Source organism: Panthera tigris, chromosome A2, assembly GCF_018350195.1.
Source record: "Panthera tigris isolate Pti1 chromosome A2, P.tigris_Pti1_mat1.1, whole genome shotgun sequence".
Classification (NCBI taxonomy): Eukaryota; Metazoa; Chordata; class Mammalia; order Carnivora; family Felidae; genus Panthera; species Panthera tigris.
In genome coordinates this window covers 8,197,163-8,218,448 of record NC_056661.1, presented here as the reverse complement: position 1 = coordinate 8,218,448, position 21,286 = coordinate 8,197,163, and the positions used below count along the sequence as shown (strand labels likewise).

At 50.9% G+C, this 21,286-nt stretch overlaps 1 protein-coding gene across 4 annotated transcripts; it reads right to left on the bottom strand.

The window, feature by feature from the left end:
- Positions 1-775: 775 nt before the first annotated feature.
- CA2H19orf38 (chromosome A2 C19orf38 homolog) lies at positions 776-21,106 on the bottom strand. Of its 4 annotated transcripts, XM_042978177.1 has the most exons (9): positions 20,785-21,106; positions 16,473-16,600; positions 13,308-13,408; positions 11,890-12,192; positions 9,559-9,651; positions 8,602-8,629; positions 7,589-7,632; positions 6,381-6,418; positions 776-1,385 (listed from the first exon to the last, which is right to left on the bottom strand). In XM_042978177.1, the coding sequence occupies exons 3-9, from the start codon at positions 13,336-13,338 to the stop codon at positions 1,239-1,241; spliced, it is 684 nt and encodes a 227-aa protein (XP_042834111.1). In that variant the 5' UTR covers positions 13,339-13,408; positions 16,473-16,600; positions 20,785-21,106; the 3' UTR covers positions 776-1,238. The 4 variants fall into 4 exon arrangements, with proteins under 4 accessions (XP_042834111.1, XP_042834112.1, XP_007079382.1 ...); XM_042978178.1 differs by lacking the exon at positions 16,473-16,600; XM_042978179.1 differs by lacking the exons at positions 16,473-16,600; positions 20,785-21,106 and adding an exon at positions 2,119-2,225 and having other exon boundaries at positions 1,298-1,385; positions 13,308-13,583.
- Positions 21,107-21,286: the final 180 nt, after the last annotated feature.

The window sequence follows — 21,286 nt, the reverse complement described above, 5'->3', positions numbered from 1 at the left end:
GGTACGACGAGGCCCCTCCCCTATACCGGTCCTGCTCCCCCCCACCCCGGATGTGGCTTTGTGAGGCTCTCCGCTCACAAGGAGGGCCGGAGCAGGGGCGGGGCCAGGCTCCTGGGCACGCCCCCCAGCCTGTGGCCCCACCCCCCCACCCGCTTTCCAGAAGGGAAAATCAGTTTGAGGTGGGACTCCGCTTCCGCCCTCATCCTGAATCTGCGGAAAGGTCCCTTCTCCCAGCAGTCTCTTCCCCATCGTCGCCCGCTTCCCCTAGCACCCTCCTCCTCCATCCTTGGCCATCTCTTCCCCCACAAAAAATTCTTGAATCCCTCCTTCTGGGTCCCTCCCTTAAGCCCCTCCCTTCCCCCCAGCGCTGACTAGCCAACGAATCCAGCAAAGCAGGATCAAGTGCCCCTTTTCACAGGGACACACACAACACAAACGCACACGCACGCACATCTATCTTCCAAGACCCCCCTTGCTCCAGGGCTCCATTCTCTTCTGGAGGGTCCCAAAAGGCTTGTGGTGGCTTTCTCACCTTCTGCAGCTCCCACAGTTCTCTGGACCTCCTCATCAATGCCCCCATCATTCCACTCCCTGTACTCACCAACGCAAGGACTTTAGCAAAGACCCCGCATGACACTGGCCCCTTCCTGTACCCCCAGGGGCCTCACCATATACCTTGACAGCCTGATGCATTTGGGTACTGCTCCCCTCCCGCTAGGCATCCAGTGATTAGACCCAGAGATCCCGGGCTTGAAGGATTACACTCCACAGAGACTTTGGGAACAGCTCAACACGTGTTATAATGAATAACTTAGGCATGCCAGTAGGACAGACATACAGAACATACCCCCAGGTACCCTATGCTCCAAAAACCCAGTTGGGCTGGTCGAGTCAGACGCCGCAGGAGGAGGAGGAAACTGAAAGGGTGTGCAGAGAATTCAGACCTCTTATGGCCCAGCTGAGAGCCACAGGGATCCTAACATCTCCTTCCTGGGTAGAATCCAAAGAGCGCTCCCACTTTCTGTCCAGCTTCCAGGACAATGTGGGCGACCCCTCTGTCACTCCTGCTCCTCTGTCGAGGAAGGTCCCAAGGCCAAGGATTCTCTTGGTCTCCTCTATTCAATTCCCTGAGAAAGCAGCAGCCAGAAACCCCAAAGTAGCTAGAGCGACCTCAGGCCCTCAAGAGAGGGGGCTGAATGGAGAGTGCACAGACACAGAGGGGCCCCCGATCCTCAGCCTCACTGGCAGGCCCGGAAAGTGCTGAATTCGGGGGGCTCGGGCAAGGAAGATGTGGAAGTGGGCCTTTTCCGGGGCCCGGAGTTGCCAGGTGTCTCGACGGAGCCCGAGCAAGCATCCAGCGTGGCTGGATCTTCTGGATTCATTTTCTTTGTCCATGGAGGAAAAACAGAGAAGAGTGTGATTTGGGGTTTCTGGATCTCGGGTCTCCCTACATTCTGAGACTGAGACTCCCCCAGTTCCTCAGGTCCCATTTCACACACCCCCACCCTCGCACACACCCACAGCTTTAGGACCCAGATCCTGCCTTCTGTCCTCCTGACTTCCTGTAGGCTGGGTAGGGAATGGGACAGCCTGGGTTCAAACCCCAGCTCCGCCCTGGCCTAGAAGTCTGACGTCAGTGGAGGAACCTGACCCCTCTGTGCCTCACTTTTTCCTTCTACGCAATGGGAAAAACGCTCCTACACCCCTCCTAGAGTTGCTACAAAACATAAAGGGATTAAAGAGACAGAGTGCCTGGCACGTGGCAAGTACCAACTGTTAAGTGAACAAAACTGTTACCGTCATCTCCTCCCCTCCTGCCTGGGCTCCCACAAAACCTTCCTCAGAAGTCTGTCCTTTCCTCCGCCTGGGAGGCTCCTGCCCCAAATGCCAGCCAAGAAGAGATGAACTGGGGCTGACTCTTGGCTTCGGCTCAGGTCATGATCTCACGGTTCATGGGTTTGAGCCCCGCATTGGGCTCTGTGCTGGCAGCGCAGAACCTGCTTGGGATTCTCTCCCTCTCTCGCTGCCTCTCCCCCACTCACGCAGTCTCTGTCTCTCTCTAAATAAATCAATAAACATACAAATTAAAAAAAAAAAAAAAAGAATAGATGAACTTACTAAAACCAAACTTGGTAGGTGAGAGCTGGCTGGGGTTCCATCCCAGTCCTGCACCTGCCTAGCTGGATGACCCCATTAAGGCCCATAATTAGCTTCAATGTTCTTGTCTATTAAAAAAAAAAAAAATGTCAGGGGCGCCTGGGTGGCTCAGTCAGTTGAGCGTCTGACTTTGGCTCAGGTCATGATCTTGTGGTTTGTGGGTTTGAGCCCCATGTCTGTCTGCACTGACAGCTCAGAGCCTGGAGCCTGCTTCTGATTCTGTATCTCCCTCTCTCTCTATGTCCCTCCCTGGCTTGTGCTCACTCTCTCTCTCTCTCTCTCTCTCTCTCTCTCTCTCTGTCAATAAATAAATAAATAAATAAATAAATAAATAAATAAACATTTTTTTAAAATGTCAACTCCTGGGACACCTGGGTGGCTTAGTCAGTTAAGCGTTCGAACTTGGCTCAGATCATAATCACATGGTTCGTGAGTTCCAGCCCTGCATTGGGCTCTCTGCTGTCAGTGCAGAGCCTGCTTTGGATCCTCTGTCTCCCCCTCCCTCTGCCCCTCCCCCACTTTGTCTCTCTCTCTCTCTCTCTCTCTCTCTCTCTCTCTCTCTCTCTCAAAAATCAACATTTGGGGAAAAAATGTGAACTCCACTTCATAGGGTATTATAAAGTGAACATTAACCCTTCGGTATGGTAACCCAATACAAGCTGGCTGGAGAACTGTTAGCTGCTTTATTTTTATTGCAGCCAACAGCACAGCTTCTCATGCTTCCGAAAGAAACTAGAATTGAAATCAGGGACTCAAACCGATATTTGCACACCCATGTTCATAGCAGCACAATTCACAGTAGCCAAAAGGCGGAAACAACCCAAGTGTCCCTCAACAGATGAACAAAGAAACAAAATGTGCTATATATATGCAATGGAATATTATTCAGCCTTTAACAAGAATACAATTCTGACACATGTTACAACGTGAATGAAACTTGAAGGCATTGTGCTCAGTGAAATAAGCCAGACACAACAGGATGAACACTATATGGCATCATTTCTACATAAAGTGTCCAGGATACGGAAACCCACAGAGACAGAAAGCAGAGTGGTGGCTGCTGGGGGCTGGGATTTGTTAAGAATGAGAAATTAGTGTACAGTGGGGGGGGGGGGGCGTTTCACTTTTGCAAGACAAAGTCCTGGAGATGGACAGTGGGGAGGGCTGCACACAATGAATGTACTTAATGCCACTGAACTGGACACTTAAAAAATGGTTAACACGGTACGGGGTGCCTGAGTTGCTCAGTCTGTCAAGCTTCCAACCTCAGTTCAGGTCATGATCTCACAGTTCACGGGTTCAAGCCCTGCATCGGGCTCTCTGCTGTCAGCTCAGAGCCTGCTCCAGATCTTCTGTCTCCCTCTCCCTCTGCCCCTCCCCCTTTCTCTCCCTCTCTCTCAAAATAAATAACATTTAAAAATGGTTAAAATCGGGGCACCTGGGTGGCTCAGGCGGTTAGGTGTCCAACTTCGGCTCAGGGCGTGATCTCACGGTTCATGGGTTCGAGTCCCGCATCGGGCTCTGTGCTGATGGCTCAGAGCCTGGAGCCTGCTTTGGATTCTGTGTCTCCCTCTCTCTCTCTCTCTCTCTCTCTGTCCCTCCCCTGCTCATACTCTCTCTTTCTGTCCCAAAATAAATAAACTTAAAAAAAAGAAAAGAAAAGAAAGAGAAAGGGTGAGGATGTAAATGGCCCATTTTCACCTTTCCTTACATGTACACAAAGAAGCGACTAATGGTGGTTACCTGTATGTGTGGAGGAGACCAGTGGGTGGGCAGGGGTTAGTAACAGAAGGATACTTTACTATATATATAATTTTGACATATGGATAAATTTCATGATTTAAAAATATGTATTTTTAAAGTAGGCTCCATGCCCCGTGTGGGGCTTGAACTCACGACCCTGAGATTAAGAATCACATGCTGTGCTGACTGAGCCAGGCAGGTGCACGCCCCAATTTTTTTCTAATGTGTTTTTTTTTTTTTTTTTTTACATTTATTTATTTCTGAGAGACCCAGAGAGACAGAGCACAAGTGGGGGAGGGGCAGAGAGAGAGGGAGACACAGAATCTGAAACAGGCTCCAGGCTCCGAGCTGTCAACACAGAGCCCGACAAGGGGCTCAAACTCACAAGCTGTGAGATCATGACCTGAGCCGAAGGTAGAACCCTAACCGACTGAGCCAAGCCCCCCATTTTTTAAGATTATTTGTTTTGCAAGAGAGAGAATCCCAAACAGGCTCCACACTACCATCCCGGAGCCCAACTCGGGGCTCAAACTCATGAACGGTGAGATCATGACCTGAGCTGCAATCGAATCAGACACTTAACTGACTGAGCCACCCAGTCACCGCCCCCCCCCCAATTTTAATTAAAAAAAAAAAAAACAACCTATAGAGTCACAAGAACTAAAATACTTTTTCTTTTCTTTTTATTTTTTTTTTAAGTAGGCTGCACACCCCATGTGGGGCTTGAATTCACAGCCCTGAAATCAACAGTCACATGCACTACTGAGCCAGCCAGTCTAAGATACTATTTATTTATTTTTAAAACATTTTTATGTTTTTAGTGTTTAGTTAGTTTTGAGACGGGGGAGGGGCAGAATGAGGGAGAGGGAGGATCTGAAGCCGGTCCTGGAAGGACAGCGGAGAGCCCCAAGCATGGCTGGAACTCGTGAGCAGTTGACATCATGAAATCAGACGCTTGGCCCACTCCACTGAGCCAGCCAGGCGCCCCAGGACTAAGATACTTTTTAAACTTTTCTCCTTGTCTTCATCTGTTTCCACTTGTTTCATTGTAAATGTCTTTTTATTTAATTTGTTTATTATTTTTGAGAAAGAGAGACAGAGCACAAGCAGGGGAGGGGCACAGAGAGAGGGAGGCACAGAAGCTGAAGCAGGCTCCAGGGCTCCGAGCTGTTCAGCACAGAGCCCGACGCGGGGCTCGAACCCGTGACCCGTGAGATCATGACCTGAGCTGCAAGTCGGACGCTTAACTGGCTGAGCCACCCAGGCGCCATGTAAATGTCTTTTTTTTATAAAAGGAAAAAGGAAAAATCACCAGGATGGTGCCTTGAGCCACGTGGCTTCTCCCAGAAAGTTTTAGAACTTCCCTGGCTGCCGGCTGTTTCTTAACAGCACAGGAGCTGCTCCGGGAGCTGAGACCGGGGCTGAACTGGCCCTTCCCTTTCCTTGTCACATTCGAACACCAGCGACTGCCGCCTGTGACTGGGGGGGCCAGCTGAAATGTCCACGCTCCTCTCTCCGGAACTCCAGAGTCCCGTCTCCGTCTGCCCTTGGGCATCGCCCGGTGGCCTAGCCTGTCTCTCGTCCCTCCAAACCTACTGCGCCTCAGGACTCCCCCACGCCTCCCTCCTCCTGCTCCCTCCGCCCACCATCCCATCCGAAGTCAGCGCCGTGTTTCCTGCCCCCTGAATTCCTGTCCCCTGAATCTACCGCCCTGTATCTGTGCGCTTCTCCCACCTCTGCTGCCAGCACGCGGGACCAAGCCACCTACCACTTAGCTTGTCTGGACCAGCACAGTCGCCTCTCTCTGGTCCCCGCCCCCCACCTGCATCCCCGCACCCCTCCGCGTTCCGGCGCGTCCACACCCCCCAAGTCTGTCCTCCCTGCAGCCGCCAGAAGGCGCCTGTGAGCACCTGTCTCGGTCACCTCCTTCTGCTCTGAACCCTCCATGGCTCCCACCTCACTTTGGGGCAAAAAGTCAAAGTTCTCCGCGGGGCGCCCCTCGACTCCTCACTTGGCTCCACTCCAGTTATCCTGGACCGTGCCAACCACGTGTCCGGAGCCCGAAGCAATCTTCCATAGCTACCCCCTGCTTGTCGCCGGTCTCTGAGGCTTCCTGGGGCTCCTATCTAAGTGAGAAGTGAGCTTCCCTCTCACTCTTACCCCGCGTGGCATCGTCTATCTCCGCCCATAGAAATTAGGAAGCGCTGAAGAATTGGAAGCCTTGTGCCGTTCTCGTCCCAGTGCTCCAGCCCGGGGGAATCCTGCCCTTTGTCCCACAAGGCCTGGACGTGGCTGCCTGCAATCCCCTGGGATTTATCAGAGCCAACTCTTGGCTCACAAACAAAACCCTGCTCAGTGATTCTAGGCTTTTCCCAGGACCCCTGAAGCTCCGAGACATCTAGTCGACCCGGCCTGGCGGAGGCCTTCCTAAGGTTAGGACGGTCAGCAGAAAACCAGAACCAAGAAATGAAATGACTTACCGTAGAGATGGCAAACAGGGAATTGTCAAAGGTCATATCTAAAATAGAAAGAGAAAGGAAAACCAGGGGCCAGTTTAAAATCCCTGCTCACCGCCCTCCGGGGGCCCTCCCCCTAAGAACACAGGCCTCAAGTCCACCGAGATGAAGGGCTTGGGATCCGCCTCCCAGCATGCCTTGGTCCCTTCCAGCCCATTCCGCAGCGTGAACCATTCCCAGCCGCAAACTGAACGGGCCCTTTTTCCGCTTGGAGCCCTCCCCCAGGGGCCCCTCGCTGCCCTCTGATAAATGGGTTTCTCCTCTCGACTCCCACTTTACAGAGCACCTCTCAGCTCCTCCCCCGCCCCGGGGGCTCCTCCAATCGCCTGCCCTTCACCCAGCTACTCTGAACCTGCGGGTCTCTGCTTACAACTCATTTCCCCACGCCCGGGACCACCCTCCTCACCCCAGACAGGGTCCCACATGCCATCGACTGTTTTCCCACTGGAGTATGGGCTTGTGGGCAAAGGTCGTCTGTCTTGGTCATTGAGGGACGCCCCCCCCCCCAACGTTAGCACCTAGTAGGGGCTCAATAAATGTGCTGGCGAGTGAAAGAAGTAGCGGATGGAATTTCTCCGCGAGGGAGCCCTTCCTGAGCCTCGCAGAGCACAAACTGGCTGCCTCTCGCCCCCTGGTGGAAGCCTTCGGAATGACACGTTCTGGGTCACAAGGGGGGCTCCATTTAAGGGCAGTGCCAGGCATGGTCAAAGCGCCCAGCATGCCCCGGTGGACAGACGCCGTCCGTCCCCCGTGGAACGGAGCGTCCAGCGGTGGAGGCGAGTATTACATACACAGCAGGCAGTGATTACCTGTGTTTTTCCTGAGGGGTAAGAAGAATCATAGGGTGCTGGAGGCAATGTAAGTAGACAGCCCAGACCCTGTCTAGGAGTCAGGGAGGGCTTCCCGGAGAAGGTGGCCTTTAAGACCGGAGGGAGGAAGTATGTTGTAGGCAGAGGTCAGGACGACCACAGAATGAGGACGAGGCAAAGAGAGAAGGTTGGAACCTGGGGGGGGGGGGGGGGGGGGGGTGGTGCGGGCAGGGGAGGGTGTGTTCTTGACCCTAAGGGAAGTGAGCAGCCGCGGAAGAGGTTCAGGAGCAAGTAATGAGGTCTGATAGAGCTTTGAAGGGGTGACCCTGACCCAGCAGGAGATCGGGGTAAGAAGGTACAGACCTGTGGTGGCGAAGTTGATCTGGGCCCAGCAGGATTCTCGCTCTCTGCAAAGGGATTTGGGAGGGAGTGAGGCTTGTTCCCGGAAGCCCCTGGCTCCACACTTGGCCTTCGCTCCACACCTTCCTTTGCATCCTCCCTAAGTCCCCTCAGATGGAAATTCTCTTGTAGGAGCCCCACCGCCAGGTGAAGTCGGGATTCGATCCCTGGGGCTGCCGCTAGCTCTATGCCACTAGGCAGCCGGGGCGGGGAGGGGGCACCCCTCTCTCAGAGAGGAGAAACTAAGGCTGGGGCCAGTTGGGACATCCTGAAAGCCCAGGAACCAGGGCCACTGCCTACAGGTTGCAAGTTGGGCACAGCAGAGCCCCAGGGGGTGCCACTCCCCTCCCCCAGCACTGGTTAAGGGATGTGAGGAAGTCTCAGCCACTTGCTCCCTGTGTGACCCAGTCTCAGTCCTGAGCCTCAGTCTCCTTGTCTATAAAATGGGGCTATTTGGGGGCACCTGGCTGGCTCAGTCCGTTGAGCACCACCTCAGCTCGGGTCATGATCTCGTGGTTCATGAGTTCGGGCCCTATGTCTGGCTGTGCACTGACAGTGCGGAGCCTGCTTGGGATTCTCTCTCTCCCTCTCCTTCTGCCCCTCCCCAGCTCACATGTGCGCGTGTGCGTGCTCTCTCAAAATTAATAAATAAACTTAAAAAAAAAAAAAGCCAGCTTCCTCTGCGGCTGGGAGCTATTGCGGGCTCTAGCTGCAGTGTCCTAGCGGAGGGCCCTGCATACCCCACGTACTTTGTAAATGGCGCCCGTTCCTATTAAGCGGCCCTCCCACCAGAGGGCGCTGTGTGGAATGGGGCTCCTACCCAGCCAGGGAAGTCCCCTTCTGTCCCCAGAACCCAGCCATGCCTCAGAGTCCTTAACACCCCACAGGAATTTCTGCACTATACCCACCCCCCCAACCCTTTGGTATGCATTTCCCCCAAACCACCCTCTGAAGGTCTCCAGAGATGATGGTCTCACCTTTTCTTCTGCATTTTTTTTACTTTCACTGGGGACAAAAAAAACACACAAGCATTTATTAGATTTTGGTCATGGTTGCATCCTGCTTGCAAACACACACACACACACACACACACACACACACACACACACAAGAATCCCAAGGCCCCCTCATACGTTTGTGACCCAAACTTGCTTTCTCCTCTGTCAACGTGCCCCTCAACAGGAGAGTTACAGCAACCCCCCGCCCCTGACATAAGTAATGTGTGCGGGTAAAAACTTCAAACAAGCGTGTAAAATTGTTGTTGTTGTTGTTGTTGTGTTAAATGTCAGTCTCAGGGCTTGACAGGAGCTAAGGGAGGAGGAAAGGAGAGTTAGTGTTTAAAGGGAACGACAGAGTTGCAGTTTGGGCAGATGACGAAGTTCGGGAGTTGGACCTCGGTGATGGTCTCATAACAAAGTGAGTGTCCTTGATGTTGCTGAAGTGCACACTTATAAAGGGTTAAGATGTTAAACTTTATGTTATATGTATTTTATAATTGAAATATATCTATCGGGACCCCTGGGTGGCTCGGTCCGTTAAGAGACCAGCTCTTGATTTCAGCTCAGGTCATGATCCCACCATTTGCGAGATTGGGCCTCGCATCGGGCTCTGCGCTGACAGCATGGAGCCTGCTGGGGATTCTCTCTCTCCCCCTTTCTCTGCCCCTCCTTGCCGCCCACTCCCACTCTTTCTCTCTCTCAAAATAAATAAGTGAACTTTAATGTGTGTGTGTGTGTGTGTGTGTGTGTGTGTCAATTTCCCCTGCCCCCCCCCCCCAACATTGCATTGCATTCTGGAGGATTCTTCATGGCTAAGTTTTGGAGTGAGACCTCCCCGGCCGTGTGCCTCCATACTTCTAAGAAATGGGAACATTTACATGTTCAGGGGTTGCACGCTGGCAGCTGGTGGGCCATGCTTTCTCTGCCTGCTCTTACCTCTCCTGACCACCACGGCAATGGTCACCAGCCCAGCAAGGAGAAGGAGAACTCCAGCCAGACTCAAGGAGAGTGCCAGTATCCAAGCGGGCACTAGAGGAACACGAGAAAAAGAGAGAGGGGGCAGGTCACGGGGTCGCGGGGGTGAAGGTGGGACACCTGTCATTTCTCCAGATTACATGTGGGGATCCAGCCCTCCCCCCACCGTCCTGCCCAACCATTTGACGCTGGTGTAGCTGGACTGGGGATCTAGCAAACCTCCGTGCTGGTGAATTAGCATATTCCCCCACCCCCAGCCATGGTGATTAGTTCGGGGATGGGCATGTGGCCAAAGCTGAGCTAATGAGAGCTAATTCTGAGACTTTGGCTAGGCTACTGGGAAGAGAGGGTTACTCTTTTGGCCAGAATTACAAAGCTGGTAGGATATACATCTGGATCCTCTAGGCACATTTTGACACCATGAAGGAGAGGTCCTGCCTAAGAATAAGATATAGGAGAAAGCTGAACGGAGAGGTGGCACTTGATTCCTGACTTCTTTATGAGCACCTGGATCCAGCCATGCCTGAAGCCAAAACTGCATACCGACTTCAGCTCACCAAACCAGCACATTCTCTTTTGTTTCTGAAACCGGTTTGAGTCAAGTTTCCAGTGACTTGCAGCCTGAGGGTCCTGCTGGCTTCAGCTGGGTACCAGGGGGTCAGATGGCATCCACCCCCAGCCCCATGGTGGACCCTGAGGTCCATGCAGAAATCAGCCACAAAAGCATGAAGCCCCAGCTTCAGAGTTTACTTCTCTGAAAGGGATTTGGCTGCCCCTCCCTGGAGAGAGGAGATCTCTCAGGGGAGACAGGAGGAGATGACCTGATCCTCATGGAGATCAGGAGCTAAGCCAGGAAGGGGAAGGAGAGACACATGCTTGGTATTCTCACACTGTTAGTCCTTGTTCATTCATTCATTTGGGGCAGGAGGGATGTTGTCACCTCCCCACTCTGAGACCACAGGCTCAAGGTGAGAGAAGAGGGCCTTTGATAGTGGAGCTCAAAGGCCCAGACTGTTCTGTCACCTCAGTGACTAGGCCTTCTGGAGGCAACAAAGTTCTCTTTTAAGTGGGGGCCTCTGCTAGCAACAAAGTTCTCTTTGCAGCTGGAATGTTCTGATTGATGGTGATGCAAAGGCTTTACCTGGAGGCTCCTCCCTCCCTCCTGCTCCATCCTTGATCCGGAGCCCACACCCAGCCCCCTGTCCTGAAAAGACCACAGAAAAATATCAGCCTTCCCAGGGCTTCTGTCTCACTGAGACGAAAAGCCAAAGTCCTTAATGCAGCCAAAGGTGTAGCATGATCTTCCTCGCCACCTCCCTGCTCTCTTGTCCCCCGACTTTCCTCTTCGCCCGCCATGCTTCAGCCCTACAGAGGGCCTCTGTGTTCCTCAATCACACCAGGCGTGTTCCGGCCTCAGGGCCTTTGCACAGTCTGCTCCCACTGGCTGGGACCCTTTTGCCCCAGCTACCCACATGGCTGACCCCTCATTCAGGTCCTCAGAGAGGCTTTCCTTGGCCGCTCTCTGTATTTAAAATGACACCCTTGGGGCACCTGGGTGGCTCCTTTGCTTGAGTGTCCATCTCTTGATTTCCACTCAGGTCATGATCCCAGGGTCGTGGGTTCGAGCCCTGCATCAGGCTCTGTGCTGAACGTGGAGCCTGCTTGGGATTCTCTCATTCTCTCTCTCTCTCTCTCTCTCTCCCCTTCGCTCTGCCCCTCCCCTACTCATGCATACACACACTCCCTCTCTCTCTAATAAAAATAAAATAAAGTAAAATAAAATGACACCCCTTACCAGGCTGTATTTCATCCCTGCCACTTTATTTGTCTCCTGCTGGCACACTGACTATATATTGGACTCCTTGGTTATCGTCTGTTTGCATCCCCTCGGGATGTCAGCTGTGAGAGGGTAGGGATTTTGTTTTGCCAGCGCCTGGTGCTCTGAAGGTGCTCAAAAATGTTATGTGGCCAGGAGGGGAGGGTGAAGCAGAGTGTGGAGGTGTTAACGCCTAGATATCGGAGCCAACGGAACCCCAGCTCTGCTGCCCGCTAGCCGTGTGACTTGGGTGAGCCCCCCCCATCTCTGATGCCTCAGTTTCCCCATCTGCAACATGGGGAGAATGGCAGGACGCATCGCGTGGGATGACTGAGGACTGACCAAGGAAAGGTGGGTGAGCGCTGGCAAGCCGGAGGCCTGGCTTGTCCCATGAGGCAGAGGGAACAGCATAAGCAAAGGCTCAGCGGTGAGAGAATGGAGCCCCAGGCAGTGAGGGGCCCGTTGGAGGGCCTTACCTGGGAAGGAGACACTCACAGTGTCACTGAGGTCGGACAGCTGTGGCTGTTCACCTAGAACCTCGTACTGGCAGTGAAACGTGCCCCCCGGAGCCTCCCTGCCTCCGCCGGTCAAGTTGAAGGTGACCCTCAGCTGGTCCGCGGGGGCCTGCAGGAGCTGTACCACCTGCCTGCCGCGGTACAGCGTGAAATTTGCCCCTGGGAAGCCCCCGGGGGCTACACAGGCGATGTGGATGGGGTCCTCTTGGCTGCTGGGGTGTGGGGGCACCAGCAGGATGGATGGTGCTGGGATGGCCAAGGAGCCTGGAATGCAGAAAAAACGGACACAGGGTGAGTGGTGAGAGCAGAGGCCCATCTGGCTCCGTGGCCTTGGGCAAGTGGCTGACCTGCTCTGGGCCTTGGTTTGTATTTACTACCTGAGGCTAGTCATCCCACTCCGCTGCTGTGTTCAGGGGCTTGGGTACTAGCACCTGGTTGGGGGGGACGGTCACTGTTGCTGAGTCATTTTATTATGACAGCAGTGGTTCCCGCATAGCAATGCAATTATACCCTCGGCGCTTCGATCAACGACACTCACTGTATGTCAGGCCCTGTTTCAGGGGCCGGGGACAGAGCGGCGAAAGCGAACGACATAGACAGCTGGACATGCCTGCCTCGGGGGGGGGCTGATGTTCTCAAAGATGCAAGAAACACTGTGCGCGCCCCAGACAGGATAATGGGAAGGCTGCCTTGGTTGGAGCAGCCATGGAGGGCTTCCTTGAAGAGGTGACACAGGAAGAGCTGGGGGAGAGCATTCCAGGCAGAGGGAGGAACACAGGCACATGCTGGGACAATGGAAAAGGTGTGGGGTTCTCTGAGAAGCCAGGGTGGCTGGAGGGGATGAACGGGGGAAAGAACAGGAGGAACAGAAGGCAGAGGGTTTCTCCTGTTTCCCAGGCTGTGGTGAGGAATCGGGGTTTTCGGGGTACAGTTTCCTGTAGGAGGGACCAGTGTCTCCCCAGCTGCCCCCAGGCTCCTGAGCAGAGTGTCTAGCTCAAGTGAGATCTACATTGTCCAGTCTCCGGACCTTTGCCCAGCTACTCCCCCACCCCCCAGCGGATCCTCTTGGTGCCCCAGCCATGGAGGTAGTAGCCTGTAGAAACCAAGTGGGGCTGAGTCATGGGGCGTGGGCACTGCTGTCCCCGGTGGGGTGGGATTTCTGATATCCTTGATGGGGGGCGGGGGTTGATGAGGAGCCCGTTAAGAGAAAGCCATGCTCCTGGGGTGTTTCCAAAGCCCTGGGGCAGCTCTGTCAGGGCTCAGCCTCCTCCGGCACCTGGAGAAGGCAGCCCTGTGCGGCTTCCTGCCCCCAGAGCAGAGTCAGGTGGGCAAGGGTGGCGGGAGCGGGGCGGGGGTGGCACAGGGGACATCAGGCTCACCGGCTGCAAAGAACAGGACAGTCCAGGGCATCTCTCCTCCTGAGCTTGGCCAGGAAGTCTGGCTGAGGCCAGTGCAGCCCACAGCTCACTGCCAACTCCTCCTGTGAGGCCAGAGCAGGGAAAGGAGAACCAGGGCTGATTTGAACGAATGTTTCCTCACTGGCAGGAAGTTGCACACACACAGTTGGCTACTGAAAGGGACTCTCTCTTCTCCCCGCCCCTTCCACGGATGCACATCAGATCCTGGCACTGCTCTGCACCTTGGTGGCCACTGTTCTGCAGAGATGGGAGGAGGGACAAATGGCTAAGACGGTCAGAGGTGTGTGTGTGTGTGTGTGTGTGTGTGTGTGTGTGTACGTGTGTGTGTTTTCTCCTCCTGAAGAGGAAGGGCAAGGACCATGGGCTATTTGGGAAACCTATGCCCAAAACACAAACCTCAGCCCAACCAGTTCCAAAGCTGAAATGTATATTTGGGGGAAGTTGGTAAAGCACAGTGGTTAGTGTTTGGTCTCTGTGACCTCAGGCAAGATGTGGTCCTTCTTTGAGGTCTCAGTTCACTGCTCTGGAGAATGGGGCTAAGAGTAGCAGGTATTAGATCCAAGGAACTCATGGTATGAAGTGCAATGCCTAGAGACGTGAGTGCTCCCAGTTTGAGGCCACAGGCTCGTCACCAGCCAGGTGAGAGGGAACCCTGGCTCCAAAATGAGGAAGTGTTACAGTTTACAGAATAAATTGCCTCCTGTTTCCAGCCCAGAAACTTCCAAATGTCTGTCTTACCAGTAAGTTTGCTTTGGTCTCTCTAAACATTTCTGTTCAGGTCAAGCGGGTCTACCTGGAGGTTTACCCCAGGGAAGGATGTAAGCATATGTTCACTGAACAACAAAAAGGGTCATTACTGTGGACTTTTCTATTTGGATACACAAAACTCATTCCAATGTCAGGACCTTTGTACATGCTGTCTCTCCTTCCTGGGACACAATTCTATTAACTTGGTAAAATTCTGGGGCACCTGGGTGGCTCAGTCGGTTAAGTGTCTGACTTTGGCTCAGATCATGATCTCGTGGTTCGTGGGTTCGGGTCCCGCTTCAGGCTCTGTGCTGACAACTCAGAGCCTGGAGCCTGCTTTGGATTCTGTATCTCCCTCTCTCTCTGCCCCTCCCCCTCTCACAGTCTCTCTCTCAAGAATAAATAAACTTGAAAAAATTAATAAATTGTCTGGGGGGAGGTGGGAAACCCGGTAAAATTCCACTTCTATTTCAGGTCTCAGCTTAAATATCACTTCTGAGAAATCTTTCCAGATCTCTCTGGACTTAGAAAAATTTCCTTGCTGAATTATACTACAGTGCATTGTGATGTTCTTTTATTAAACTTGGCATGTTATATTTTCAAGGAATTTGTCTATTTCATCTAAGTTGTAGAACTTATCCGTATGACTGTTTGTATTCCCTTATTACACTTTTAATGTCTGTAGGGTCTGTAGTGATGTTCCTTCTTTCAATGGTAATGTGCTGTTTCTCTTTTTTTCTTGATTAGTCTTGCTAGGGGTTAATCAGTTCTATTAATCTTTTCAAAGTATTAGCTTTGGGCTTCATTGTTTTTTCTCTATTTTCTGTTTTTGATTTCATTGCTTTTTGTCTTTTTATTTTTCTTTCTTCTATTTACCTTGTGTTTCATTGGCTCTTCTTTTCACAGGTTCTTAAGATGGAAGTTTAGAACATTGATTTTAAAACTTTATCTTCGTGTATAAGCGTTTAAAGCTATATATTTCCCTCTATGTACTGCTTTAACTGCATCCCAAACACTCTGACATATTGTGCTTAAGTAGAAATATTTTATTTCACTTGTGAATTTTTTCTATGGCCCACACATTATTTAGAAATGTGTCAACTTCCAAACATTTGAGATAGCTTACTGTTAGTGATTTTTAATTTAATTCCTTTGTGGTCAGAGGACACACTCCATATAATTTCAGTCCCTTGATATTTATTGATTCTTTGTTTAATGGCCCAGCATATCTCAATCTACATTCTATATGCACTTGAAATGAAAGTACATTCTGCAGGGTTTTGGTATAATATTCTGTAAATATCCATTAAATTAGGTTATGGTGGTTTACAAAACATGCTTGAATTTATTGAATTCATCCAGCTCTCTTCCTTCCTCTCTTCCTTCCATGGTGCAGGGATGGGTCTGTGGTGCCTCTTGTGGTTTCACAATGCTTACCCCAGTGCGTGGCACACAGTAAACCACAACTCACTCTTTCTTTTTCTTCTTTCTCTTTCTTTTCTTTCTTTCTTTCTTTTTTTTTCTTTCTTTCTTTTTCTCTTTCTTTCTTTCTTTCTCCTTTTTCTTTCTTTCTTTCTTTCTTTCTTTCTTTCTTTCTTTCTTTCTTTCTTTCTTTCTTTCTCCTCTTTCTTTCTTTCTCTATGTTTATTTATTTTGGAGAGACAGAGAGACAGAGAGACAGAGTGTGAGTGGGGGAGGGGCAGAGAGCGAGGGAGACACAGAATATGAAGCAGCTTCCAGGCTCTGAGCTGTCAGTGCAGAGCCCTATGTGGGGCTTGAACTCATGAACTGTGAGATCATGACCTAAGCCAAAGTTGGACACTTAACTGACTGAGCCACCCAGGTACCCCTGAACCACAATTATTTCTTGATTGTCTGACCTGAAAGCCAAAAAATATTCATTTAGTCTATTTTTATTGCTCTATCCTGGGCGTGTAGGAAACAGAGTTAAGAGAGATTCCTGTCTTATCTATTCTACCAGTTGTTTAGTGTGTTTCATCAAGGGCTCAGAACTTTGCTAAGTTCCAGGGACACCATGAGGAATAAAAAAAATCTCCTGCCCTCAGGATGCTCAGAGTTTGGTTAGAGAGTCAGACAAGCAGACAATGAGAGTCCAGTTGAGGAAGTGCTATAATGGAGGCAATCACCAAGGGGGCGCTCCTAACCTGGCTTCAGCAGGTTCAGGGAGGGCTTCTGGGAGGAGGTGTTATCTGACTGCAAAAGCCTGAGAAGGAGACAAGGGAAGGACACTCTAGGTGAAGGGAATAATATATGTTAAAGTCCTTGGATGAATGTTAAGGACTCCATCCTGGGAGCATTTAACGTGGTGCACGAATCTATAACCTAGAATTCTGAATTCAGAAAAACAGACACACTTACCTGTATTAGTCACAGATAGCAGCCATAAGAGGTACAACTGAGGAGTCATGGGCAGAGTGAAGGGAAATCAGCAAGGGAGGCTGACTCTCCAGGGTCAGGAAGCTGTTACCAGCTCAGGCCTGAAGTTGCTAGGGAGGAAGGTAGTTGTGGAACTTGGAGAGGGCTGGAGTCGTGGGCTTTGGTAGAAGCATGCAGACCAACAGGGTGGGAGCCAGAATATGTACACCTACACCTTCCTCTCCTCCGGCCCTCAGATCTCCTGCCAGAGCCAACCCCAACTGGACGTGAGAGGGAAAGGCAGCTAAGTTGACCCGGTGTGTAGAGATCAGCCTCCAGAGCAGGCCAGGAAAGGGTGGAGAACGGCCCTGGGGTGGGGGTGGGGGTGGGGGACACAAAGACTGCCCAGCACACACTCTCAGAATCTTTTGGTTATAATTTCGGGGGATCCATAGCCTCCAGAAGCTAGTTTGCAAACTCCCTATGGTTGTAAGAGCCCCAGGCTGACTACGGGGCCAGTGCTACAAGGGAAGAGGGACCCTATATATGTGGCCTGCACAGCTGCTCCCATCACTTTTCTGACTACTCCCCTCCCTCCACTCCACTTCCTTGCTGCCCCTTGAGCCCTCGGAGTACCTTCCCACCTCAGGGCACTGTTCTTGTTCTCTCCACTTGCCTCCTCTCCCTTTGACTTCAAATCTGAGATTCAGTGCCACCTCCTCCGAGAAGCCTTCCCTGACTCCACCCAGGTGAAATGAGCCATCCATCTACCACCTAGCATTTACTCTTTAACGCCTGTAACTACCTGAAGGCGTCTGAGTGCTGAGCTTGTTTGAGCTGGCTCCTACACTGGGATGGCAGCTTCATGAGGACATGGACAGAGTCTGTTTTATTCACAGTGTAGGCACTCAGCAAATATTTGTTAAGTACTTGGACAGGGGAGAGTTTTTGCTCAGTCGAAGGACACAAGAGTCACCCATTCAGGCCCCAGGTGTCGGCAGAAGTTGCGGAGTTGGTAGCTCCGAGGGCCCGTCCCTGCGCAGAAGCTTTGACAAACTGAGCAAACACAGTCACAATCAACTTTATCTGAACTTTGGAAAACAGCCAAAGGTTTATGCCAACCAAGTGAACACTGAATCAAAATGAAAAGGAACCTTGAACATGGGAGGAAAGCTCCGTGGTGTTTTCCCCACCCTGCCCTCAGCTCCTTCCCAGCATGGTGGAGGTCTTGAGGACAGCAGCCCATGTTCCCAGTATGGGGCTCCAGTACCTGGGTCTCTGAGGTTGGCAGTATTGTGTTTGTCCGTTCTAACATGTCTGAGGGCTACCTGTGGGACAGACTCAAGGCGCTTTGTCTGTTGAACTCAGAATGCATTCCTGGAAAATAGTGTAAGGCAAAGGAGAAAACCCACAGCCACCTGGGGCAAAATGTTGTCACTGGGGATGACATTAACCAACGGTTTTACTAGTAAAAATGGGTTTATTCAGGAAAAGCACAGAGTTGCAACTAAGGACAAGCAAGCTGAAGCAAAAGCATGGACAGGTCTGGAGAACGAAGAAGAGGAACACTCTTTTATAGAGGAAAGGGGGGAGTCAGGAAGGCTGTTATGAACAAGAGGTCCATTGGATTAAACTGGGAGTTGGAAGTGTAGCGATGTTTCATTGGTTGAGTGGTGACAGTGTCTCATTGGCTGGGCTGTTACCAGGAGGTAGTAAAATCAGGTAGGAAACTATCAATTTGCAAGGTTTCTCTCTTCCTGTCAGGTCTGCAATGAACAATGAGTGGTAGGGTGTGAGCATTAGCCCTTCTGTCCTGATTCCATCTAAAAAGTTTTTTTCTGTTTCTTTTTGAGAGAGGGAGGGCATGAGTGGCGGCAGAGCAGAGAGGGAGACAGAGGATCTAAAGTGGGTTCCGAGCTGTCAGTGCAGACAGAGCCCAATGCGGGGCTTGAACCCACGAACAGTGGGATCATCACCTGAGCCTAAGTTGGACGCTTAACCAACTGAGCCACCCAGGCTCCCCTCCTGACTCCATTTTAAAGGAGGTTTCCTTTTATTAGATTTTCACAATAGGCGTGCCACAAGCTAGGAGAAAAAGCTGGGGTGAGCATTTCTCTGGGTAGTTCGGACATTCAGAAGCACCCATATATCCTGGGGGATTGAGAAAGCAATGTGCATGCCCAGGGCAGAAGTGCTCAGAAAAGACTGGAGAAGACTCTAAGCTTTCTGGCTCATCTCTAGGCTCAGCACAAACAGGAAGTGAAGGCCAAGGCAGAGTTGTAAATGCCTGAAAAAGCATTGAGGGAGTGCCCCAAAATAAATCCGGGGAAGTTTTTGTTTTTCTTTCTTCTGCTTGCTCTCTAGAATATATAAATAACTCTTGTAACTCAACTACAAAAAGACAACGCAATTTTAAAACTGGCAAAGGACTTGAACAGACATTTTCCCAAGAGATACAAATGGCCAAGAAGCACCTGAAAAGATGCCCAACATCAAGGAAATGCAAATCAGAACCACCATGAGATTCCACTTCACACCCATTAGGATGGCTATAATGCAAATAAAATAGAAAATAGCAAGTGTTGATGAGGATGTGGAGAAATTGGAACCCTCATACATGGTTGGTGGGAATACAAAATGGGGCAGCCACTGTGGAAAACAGTCTGGGAGTTCCTCAAAAAGTTCAACATAGAGTGGCGCCTGGGTGGCTCAGTTGATGAAATGACCGACTTCGCTTATGATCTCGTGGTTCATGGGTTCGAGCCCTGCATCAGGCTCTGTGCTGACAGCTTAGACCCTGGAGCCTGCTTCAGATTCTGTGTCTCCCTCTCTCTGCCACTCCCCCACTCCTCTCTCTCAAATAAATAAACATTAAAAGAAATTAAAGCATGTGTGCCTGAATCCTTGTCTCAGGCTCTGCTTAAAAAAAAAAAAAAAAAAAAAGTTATATATGACCCAGCAATTCCATTCCTAGGTGTATACCCTAAAGAATTAAAAATAGATTCTCAAACAAATACACATACACATACTCATAGCAGCACTATTCACAATGTCCAAAAGATGGGAGCAACCCCAATGCCCATCAATGGTTGAATGGATAAATGTAGTATATCCATACAATGGACTATTATTCAGCCATTAAAATGAATTAAATATTCATGCTAGGAGGAGGAACCTCCATTATGCTAAGTGAAAGAAGCCAGACACAAATGGTCACATATTTCACTTACATGAAGCATCCAGGATTGGCAAATTCATAGAGGCAGGTTGGTAGTTGCCAGAGCTGATTGGGGGGGTGGGGGGGGGCGGGGAGCGGATGACGTACAGGCTTAGCGGGTACAGGGTTTATTTTCTGGCTGATGAAAATGTTTTGAAAGTAGATAAAAGTGGCAGTTGCACAACATTGTGAATGTAATAAATGCCACTGAATTACTTTAAAATCATTAATTTTAGGGGTGCCTGGGTGGCTCAGTCAGCTGAGCATCTGACTCTTGATTTTGGCTCAGGTGGGATTGAGCCCCCCATTGGGCTCTGTGCTGACAGCACAGAGCCTGCTCGGGATTCTCTCTCTCCCTCTCTTTGCCCCTCCCCTGCTCGCATTCTCTCTCTCAAAATAAGTAAATAAACTTAAAAAAAAAAAAATCACCCATTCTCCACAACTACTTCAAAACGTCCAAGCAGCGAGTCTGAATGACAGACAATTGGGGAAGTGAAAAGAAATAACTAACACTGACTGTCCATGATCTTTGACGTAACCAAGTGGTGTTACTTCCCCAAGTTCTCCAAAAGCCCGAGAGGACAGCCATCAGCTGTATTTGAAGAGTAATTGTCACCAAACGCCAACCACTCCGAGGCCTGTCTTTAAAGACTCAACATTTCCATCTAAACTTTTTTTTTTTTTTTTAATGCTAGATAGAATCATCAATCAGAGTCCGTTTCTACAGTGACTCTGCTTATCTGTCGGCTTCCCAGAGGGAGGTCGCCTCCAAACACTCTAAGCCAAACGGGGAGAAGAGGTGGGCAATAAGCCTGGAAGGTAACAGATAATATTTACCGAGGGCCTATACCGTGCTAAGCGCTAAACAAGCATTCTCTCATTTTTTAATCTTCAACAACAGCCCAGTGAGATAGGACGAGTATCACCCCCATCTTATGGATGAGGATACAGAGGCCCCGCACGGTGATGTCTTCAAGCCAAGGGTCGGGGGTGGTTGGAACTAGCCTTCGTGGCTCCCAGGCCCACACCCTCTTCTAACTTTCAAGCAATCTGGCTGTCGTTTTTCTTACCCTGAGCCACTTCAGTTACTCTATTTACCTGCTGGTCCCCCAGAGTTTGAGACCGTTGGTGTGTAGGGAGGGCTAGGCCCCTGTACTGGCTCTAGGCCAGGAAAAATGAGCGCTAGCCCAAGGGTTCCATCTCAACTCTCACAGCCGCCCTATGGGGTGGTCGTTCCATCACTCCAACTACAGACGAGGAAACTGACAAAGCGACAGGTCTAAGGAATAAAGGGTGAGACTCTACAGACAACACAGAGCCCACATCAACACTAAAAGCTCTTCCTGGCCCAGGGGGATCATTTTATACTTGAGCCCTACGGATCGCGTACAGGCCCATTCCACCCAGACAGGTTCGCTCAACGGTGGTAGCGCGCAGCTTACTCTGGGAAAACTTCAGGGAGGGGCCTTAGAAGGTCCCGGCCCGCCTCCGACTTAGTTGTCTTAACTTTTGCCTGAGAAAGATGCACCATCATAGTACTTATTTTTGTCATTTTTTTTTCCCATCATCGGTTGAGACTACAGCCGGAGGCCACTCAGGA

Coding starts and splice junctions, on each gene's coding strand:
- CA2H19orf38 (XM_042978177.1), bottom strand. CDS start 13,338: ATGCCCTGGACTGTCCTGTTCTTTGCAGCCG. Junction 12,193..13,307: donor TGTCCTGTTCTTTGCAGCCG/GTGAGCCTGATG, acceptor TCTGCATTCCAG/GCTCCTTGGCCATCCCAGCA. Junction 7,633..8,601: donor AAAAAAATGCAGAAGAAAAG/GTGAGACCATCA, acceptor ATCCCTTTGCAG/AGAGCGAGAATCCTGCTGGG.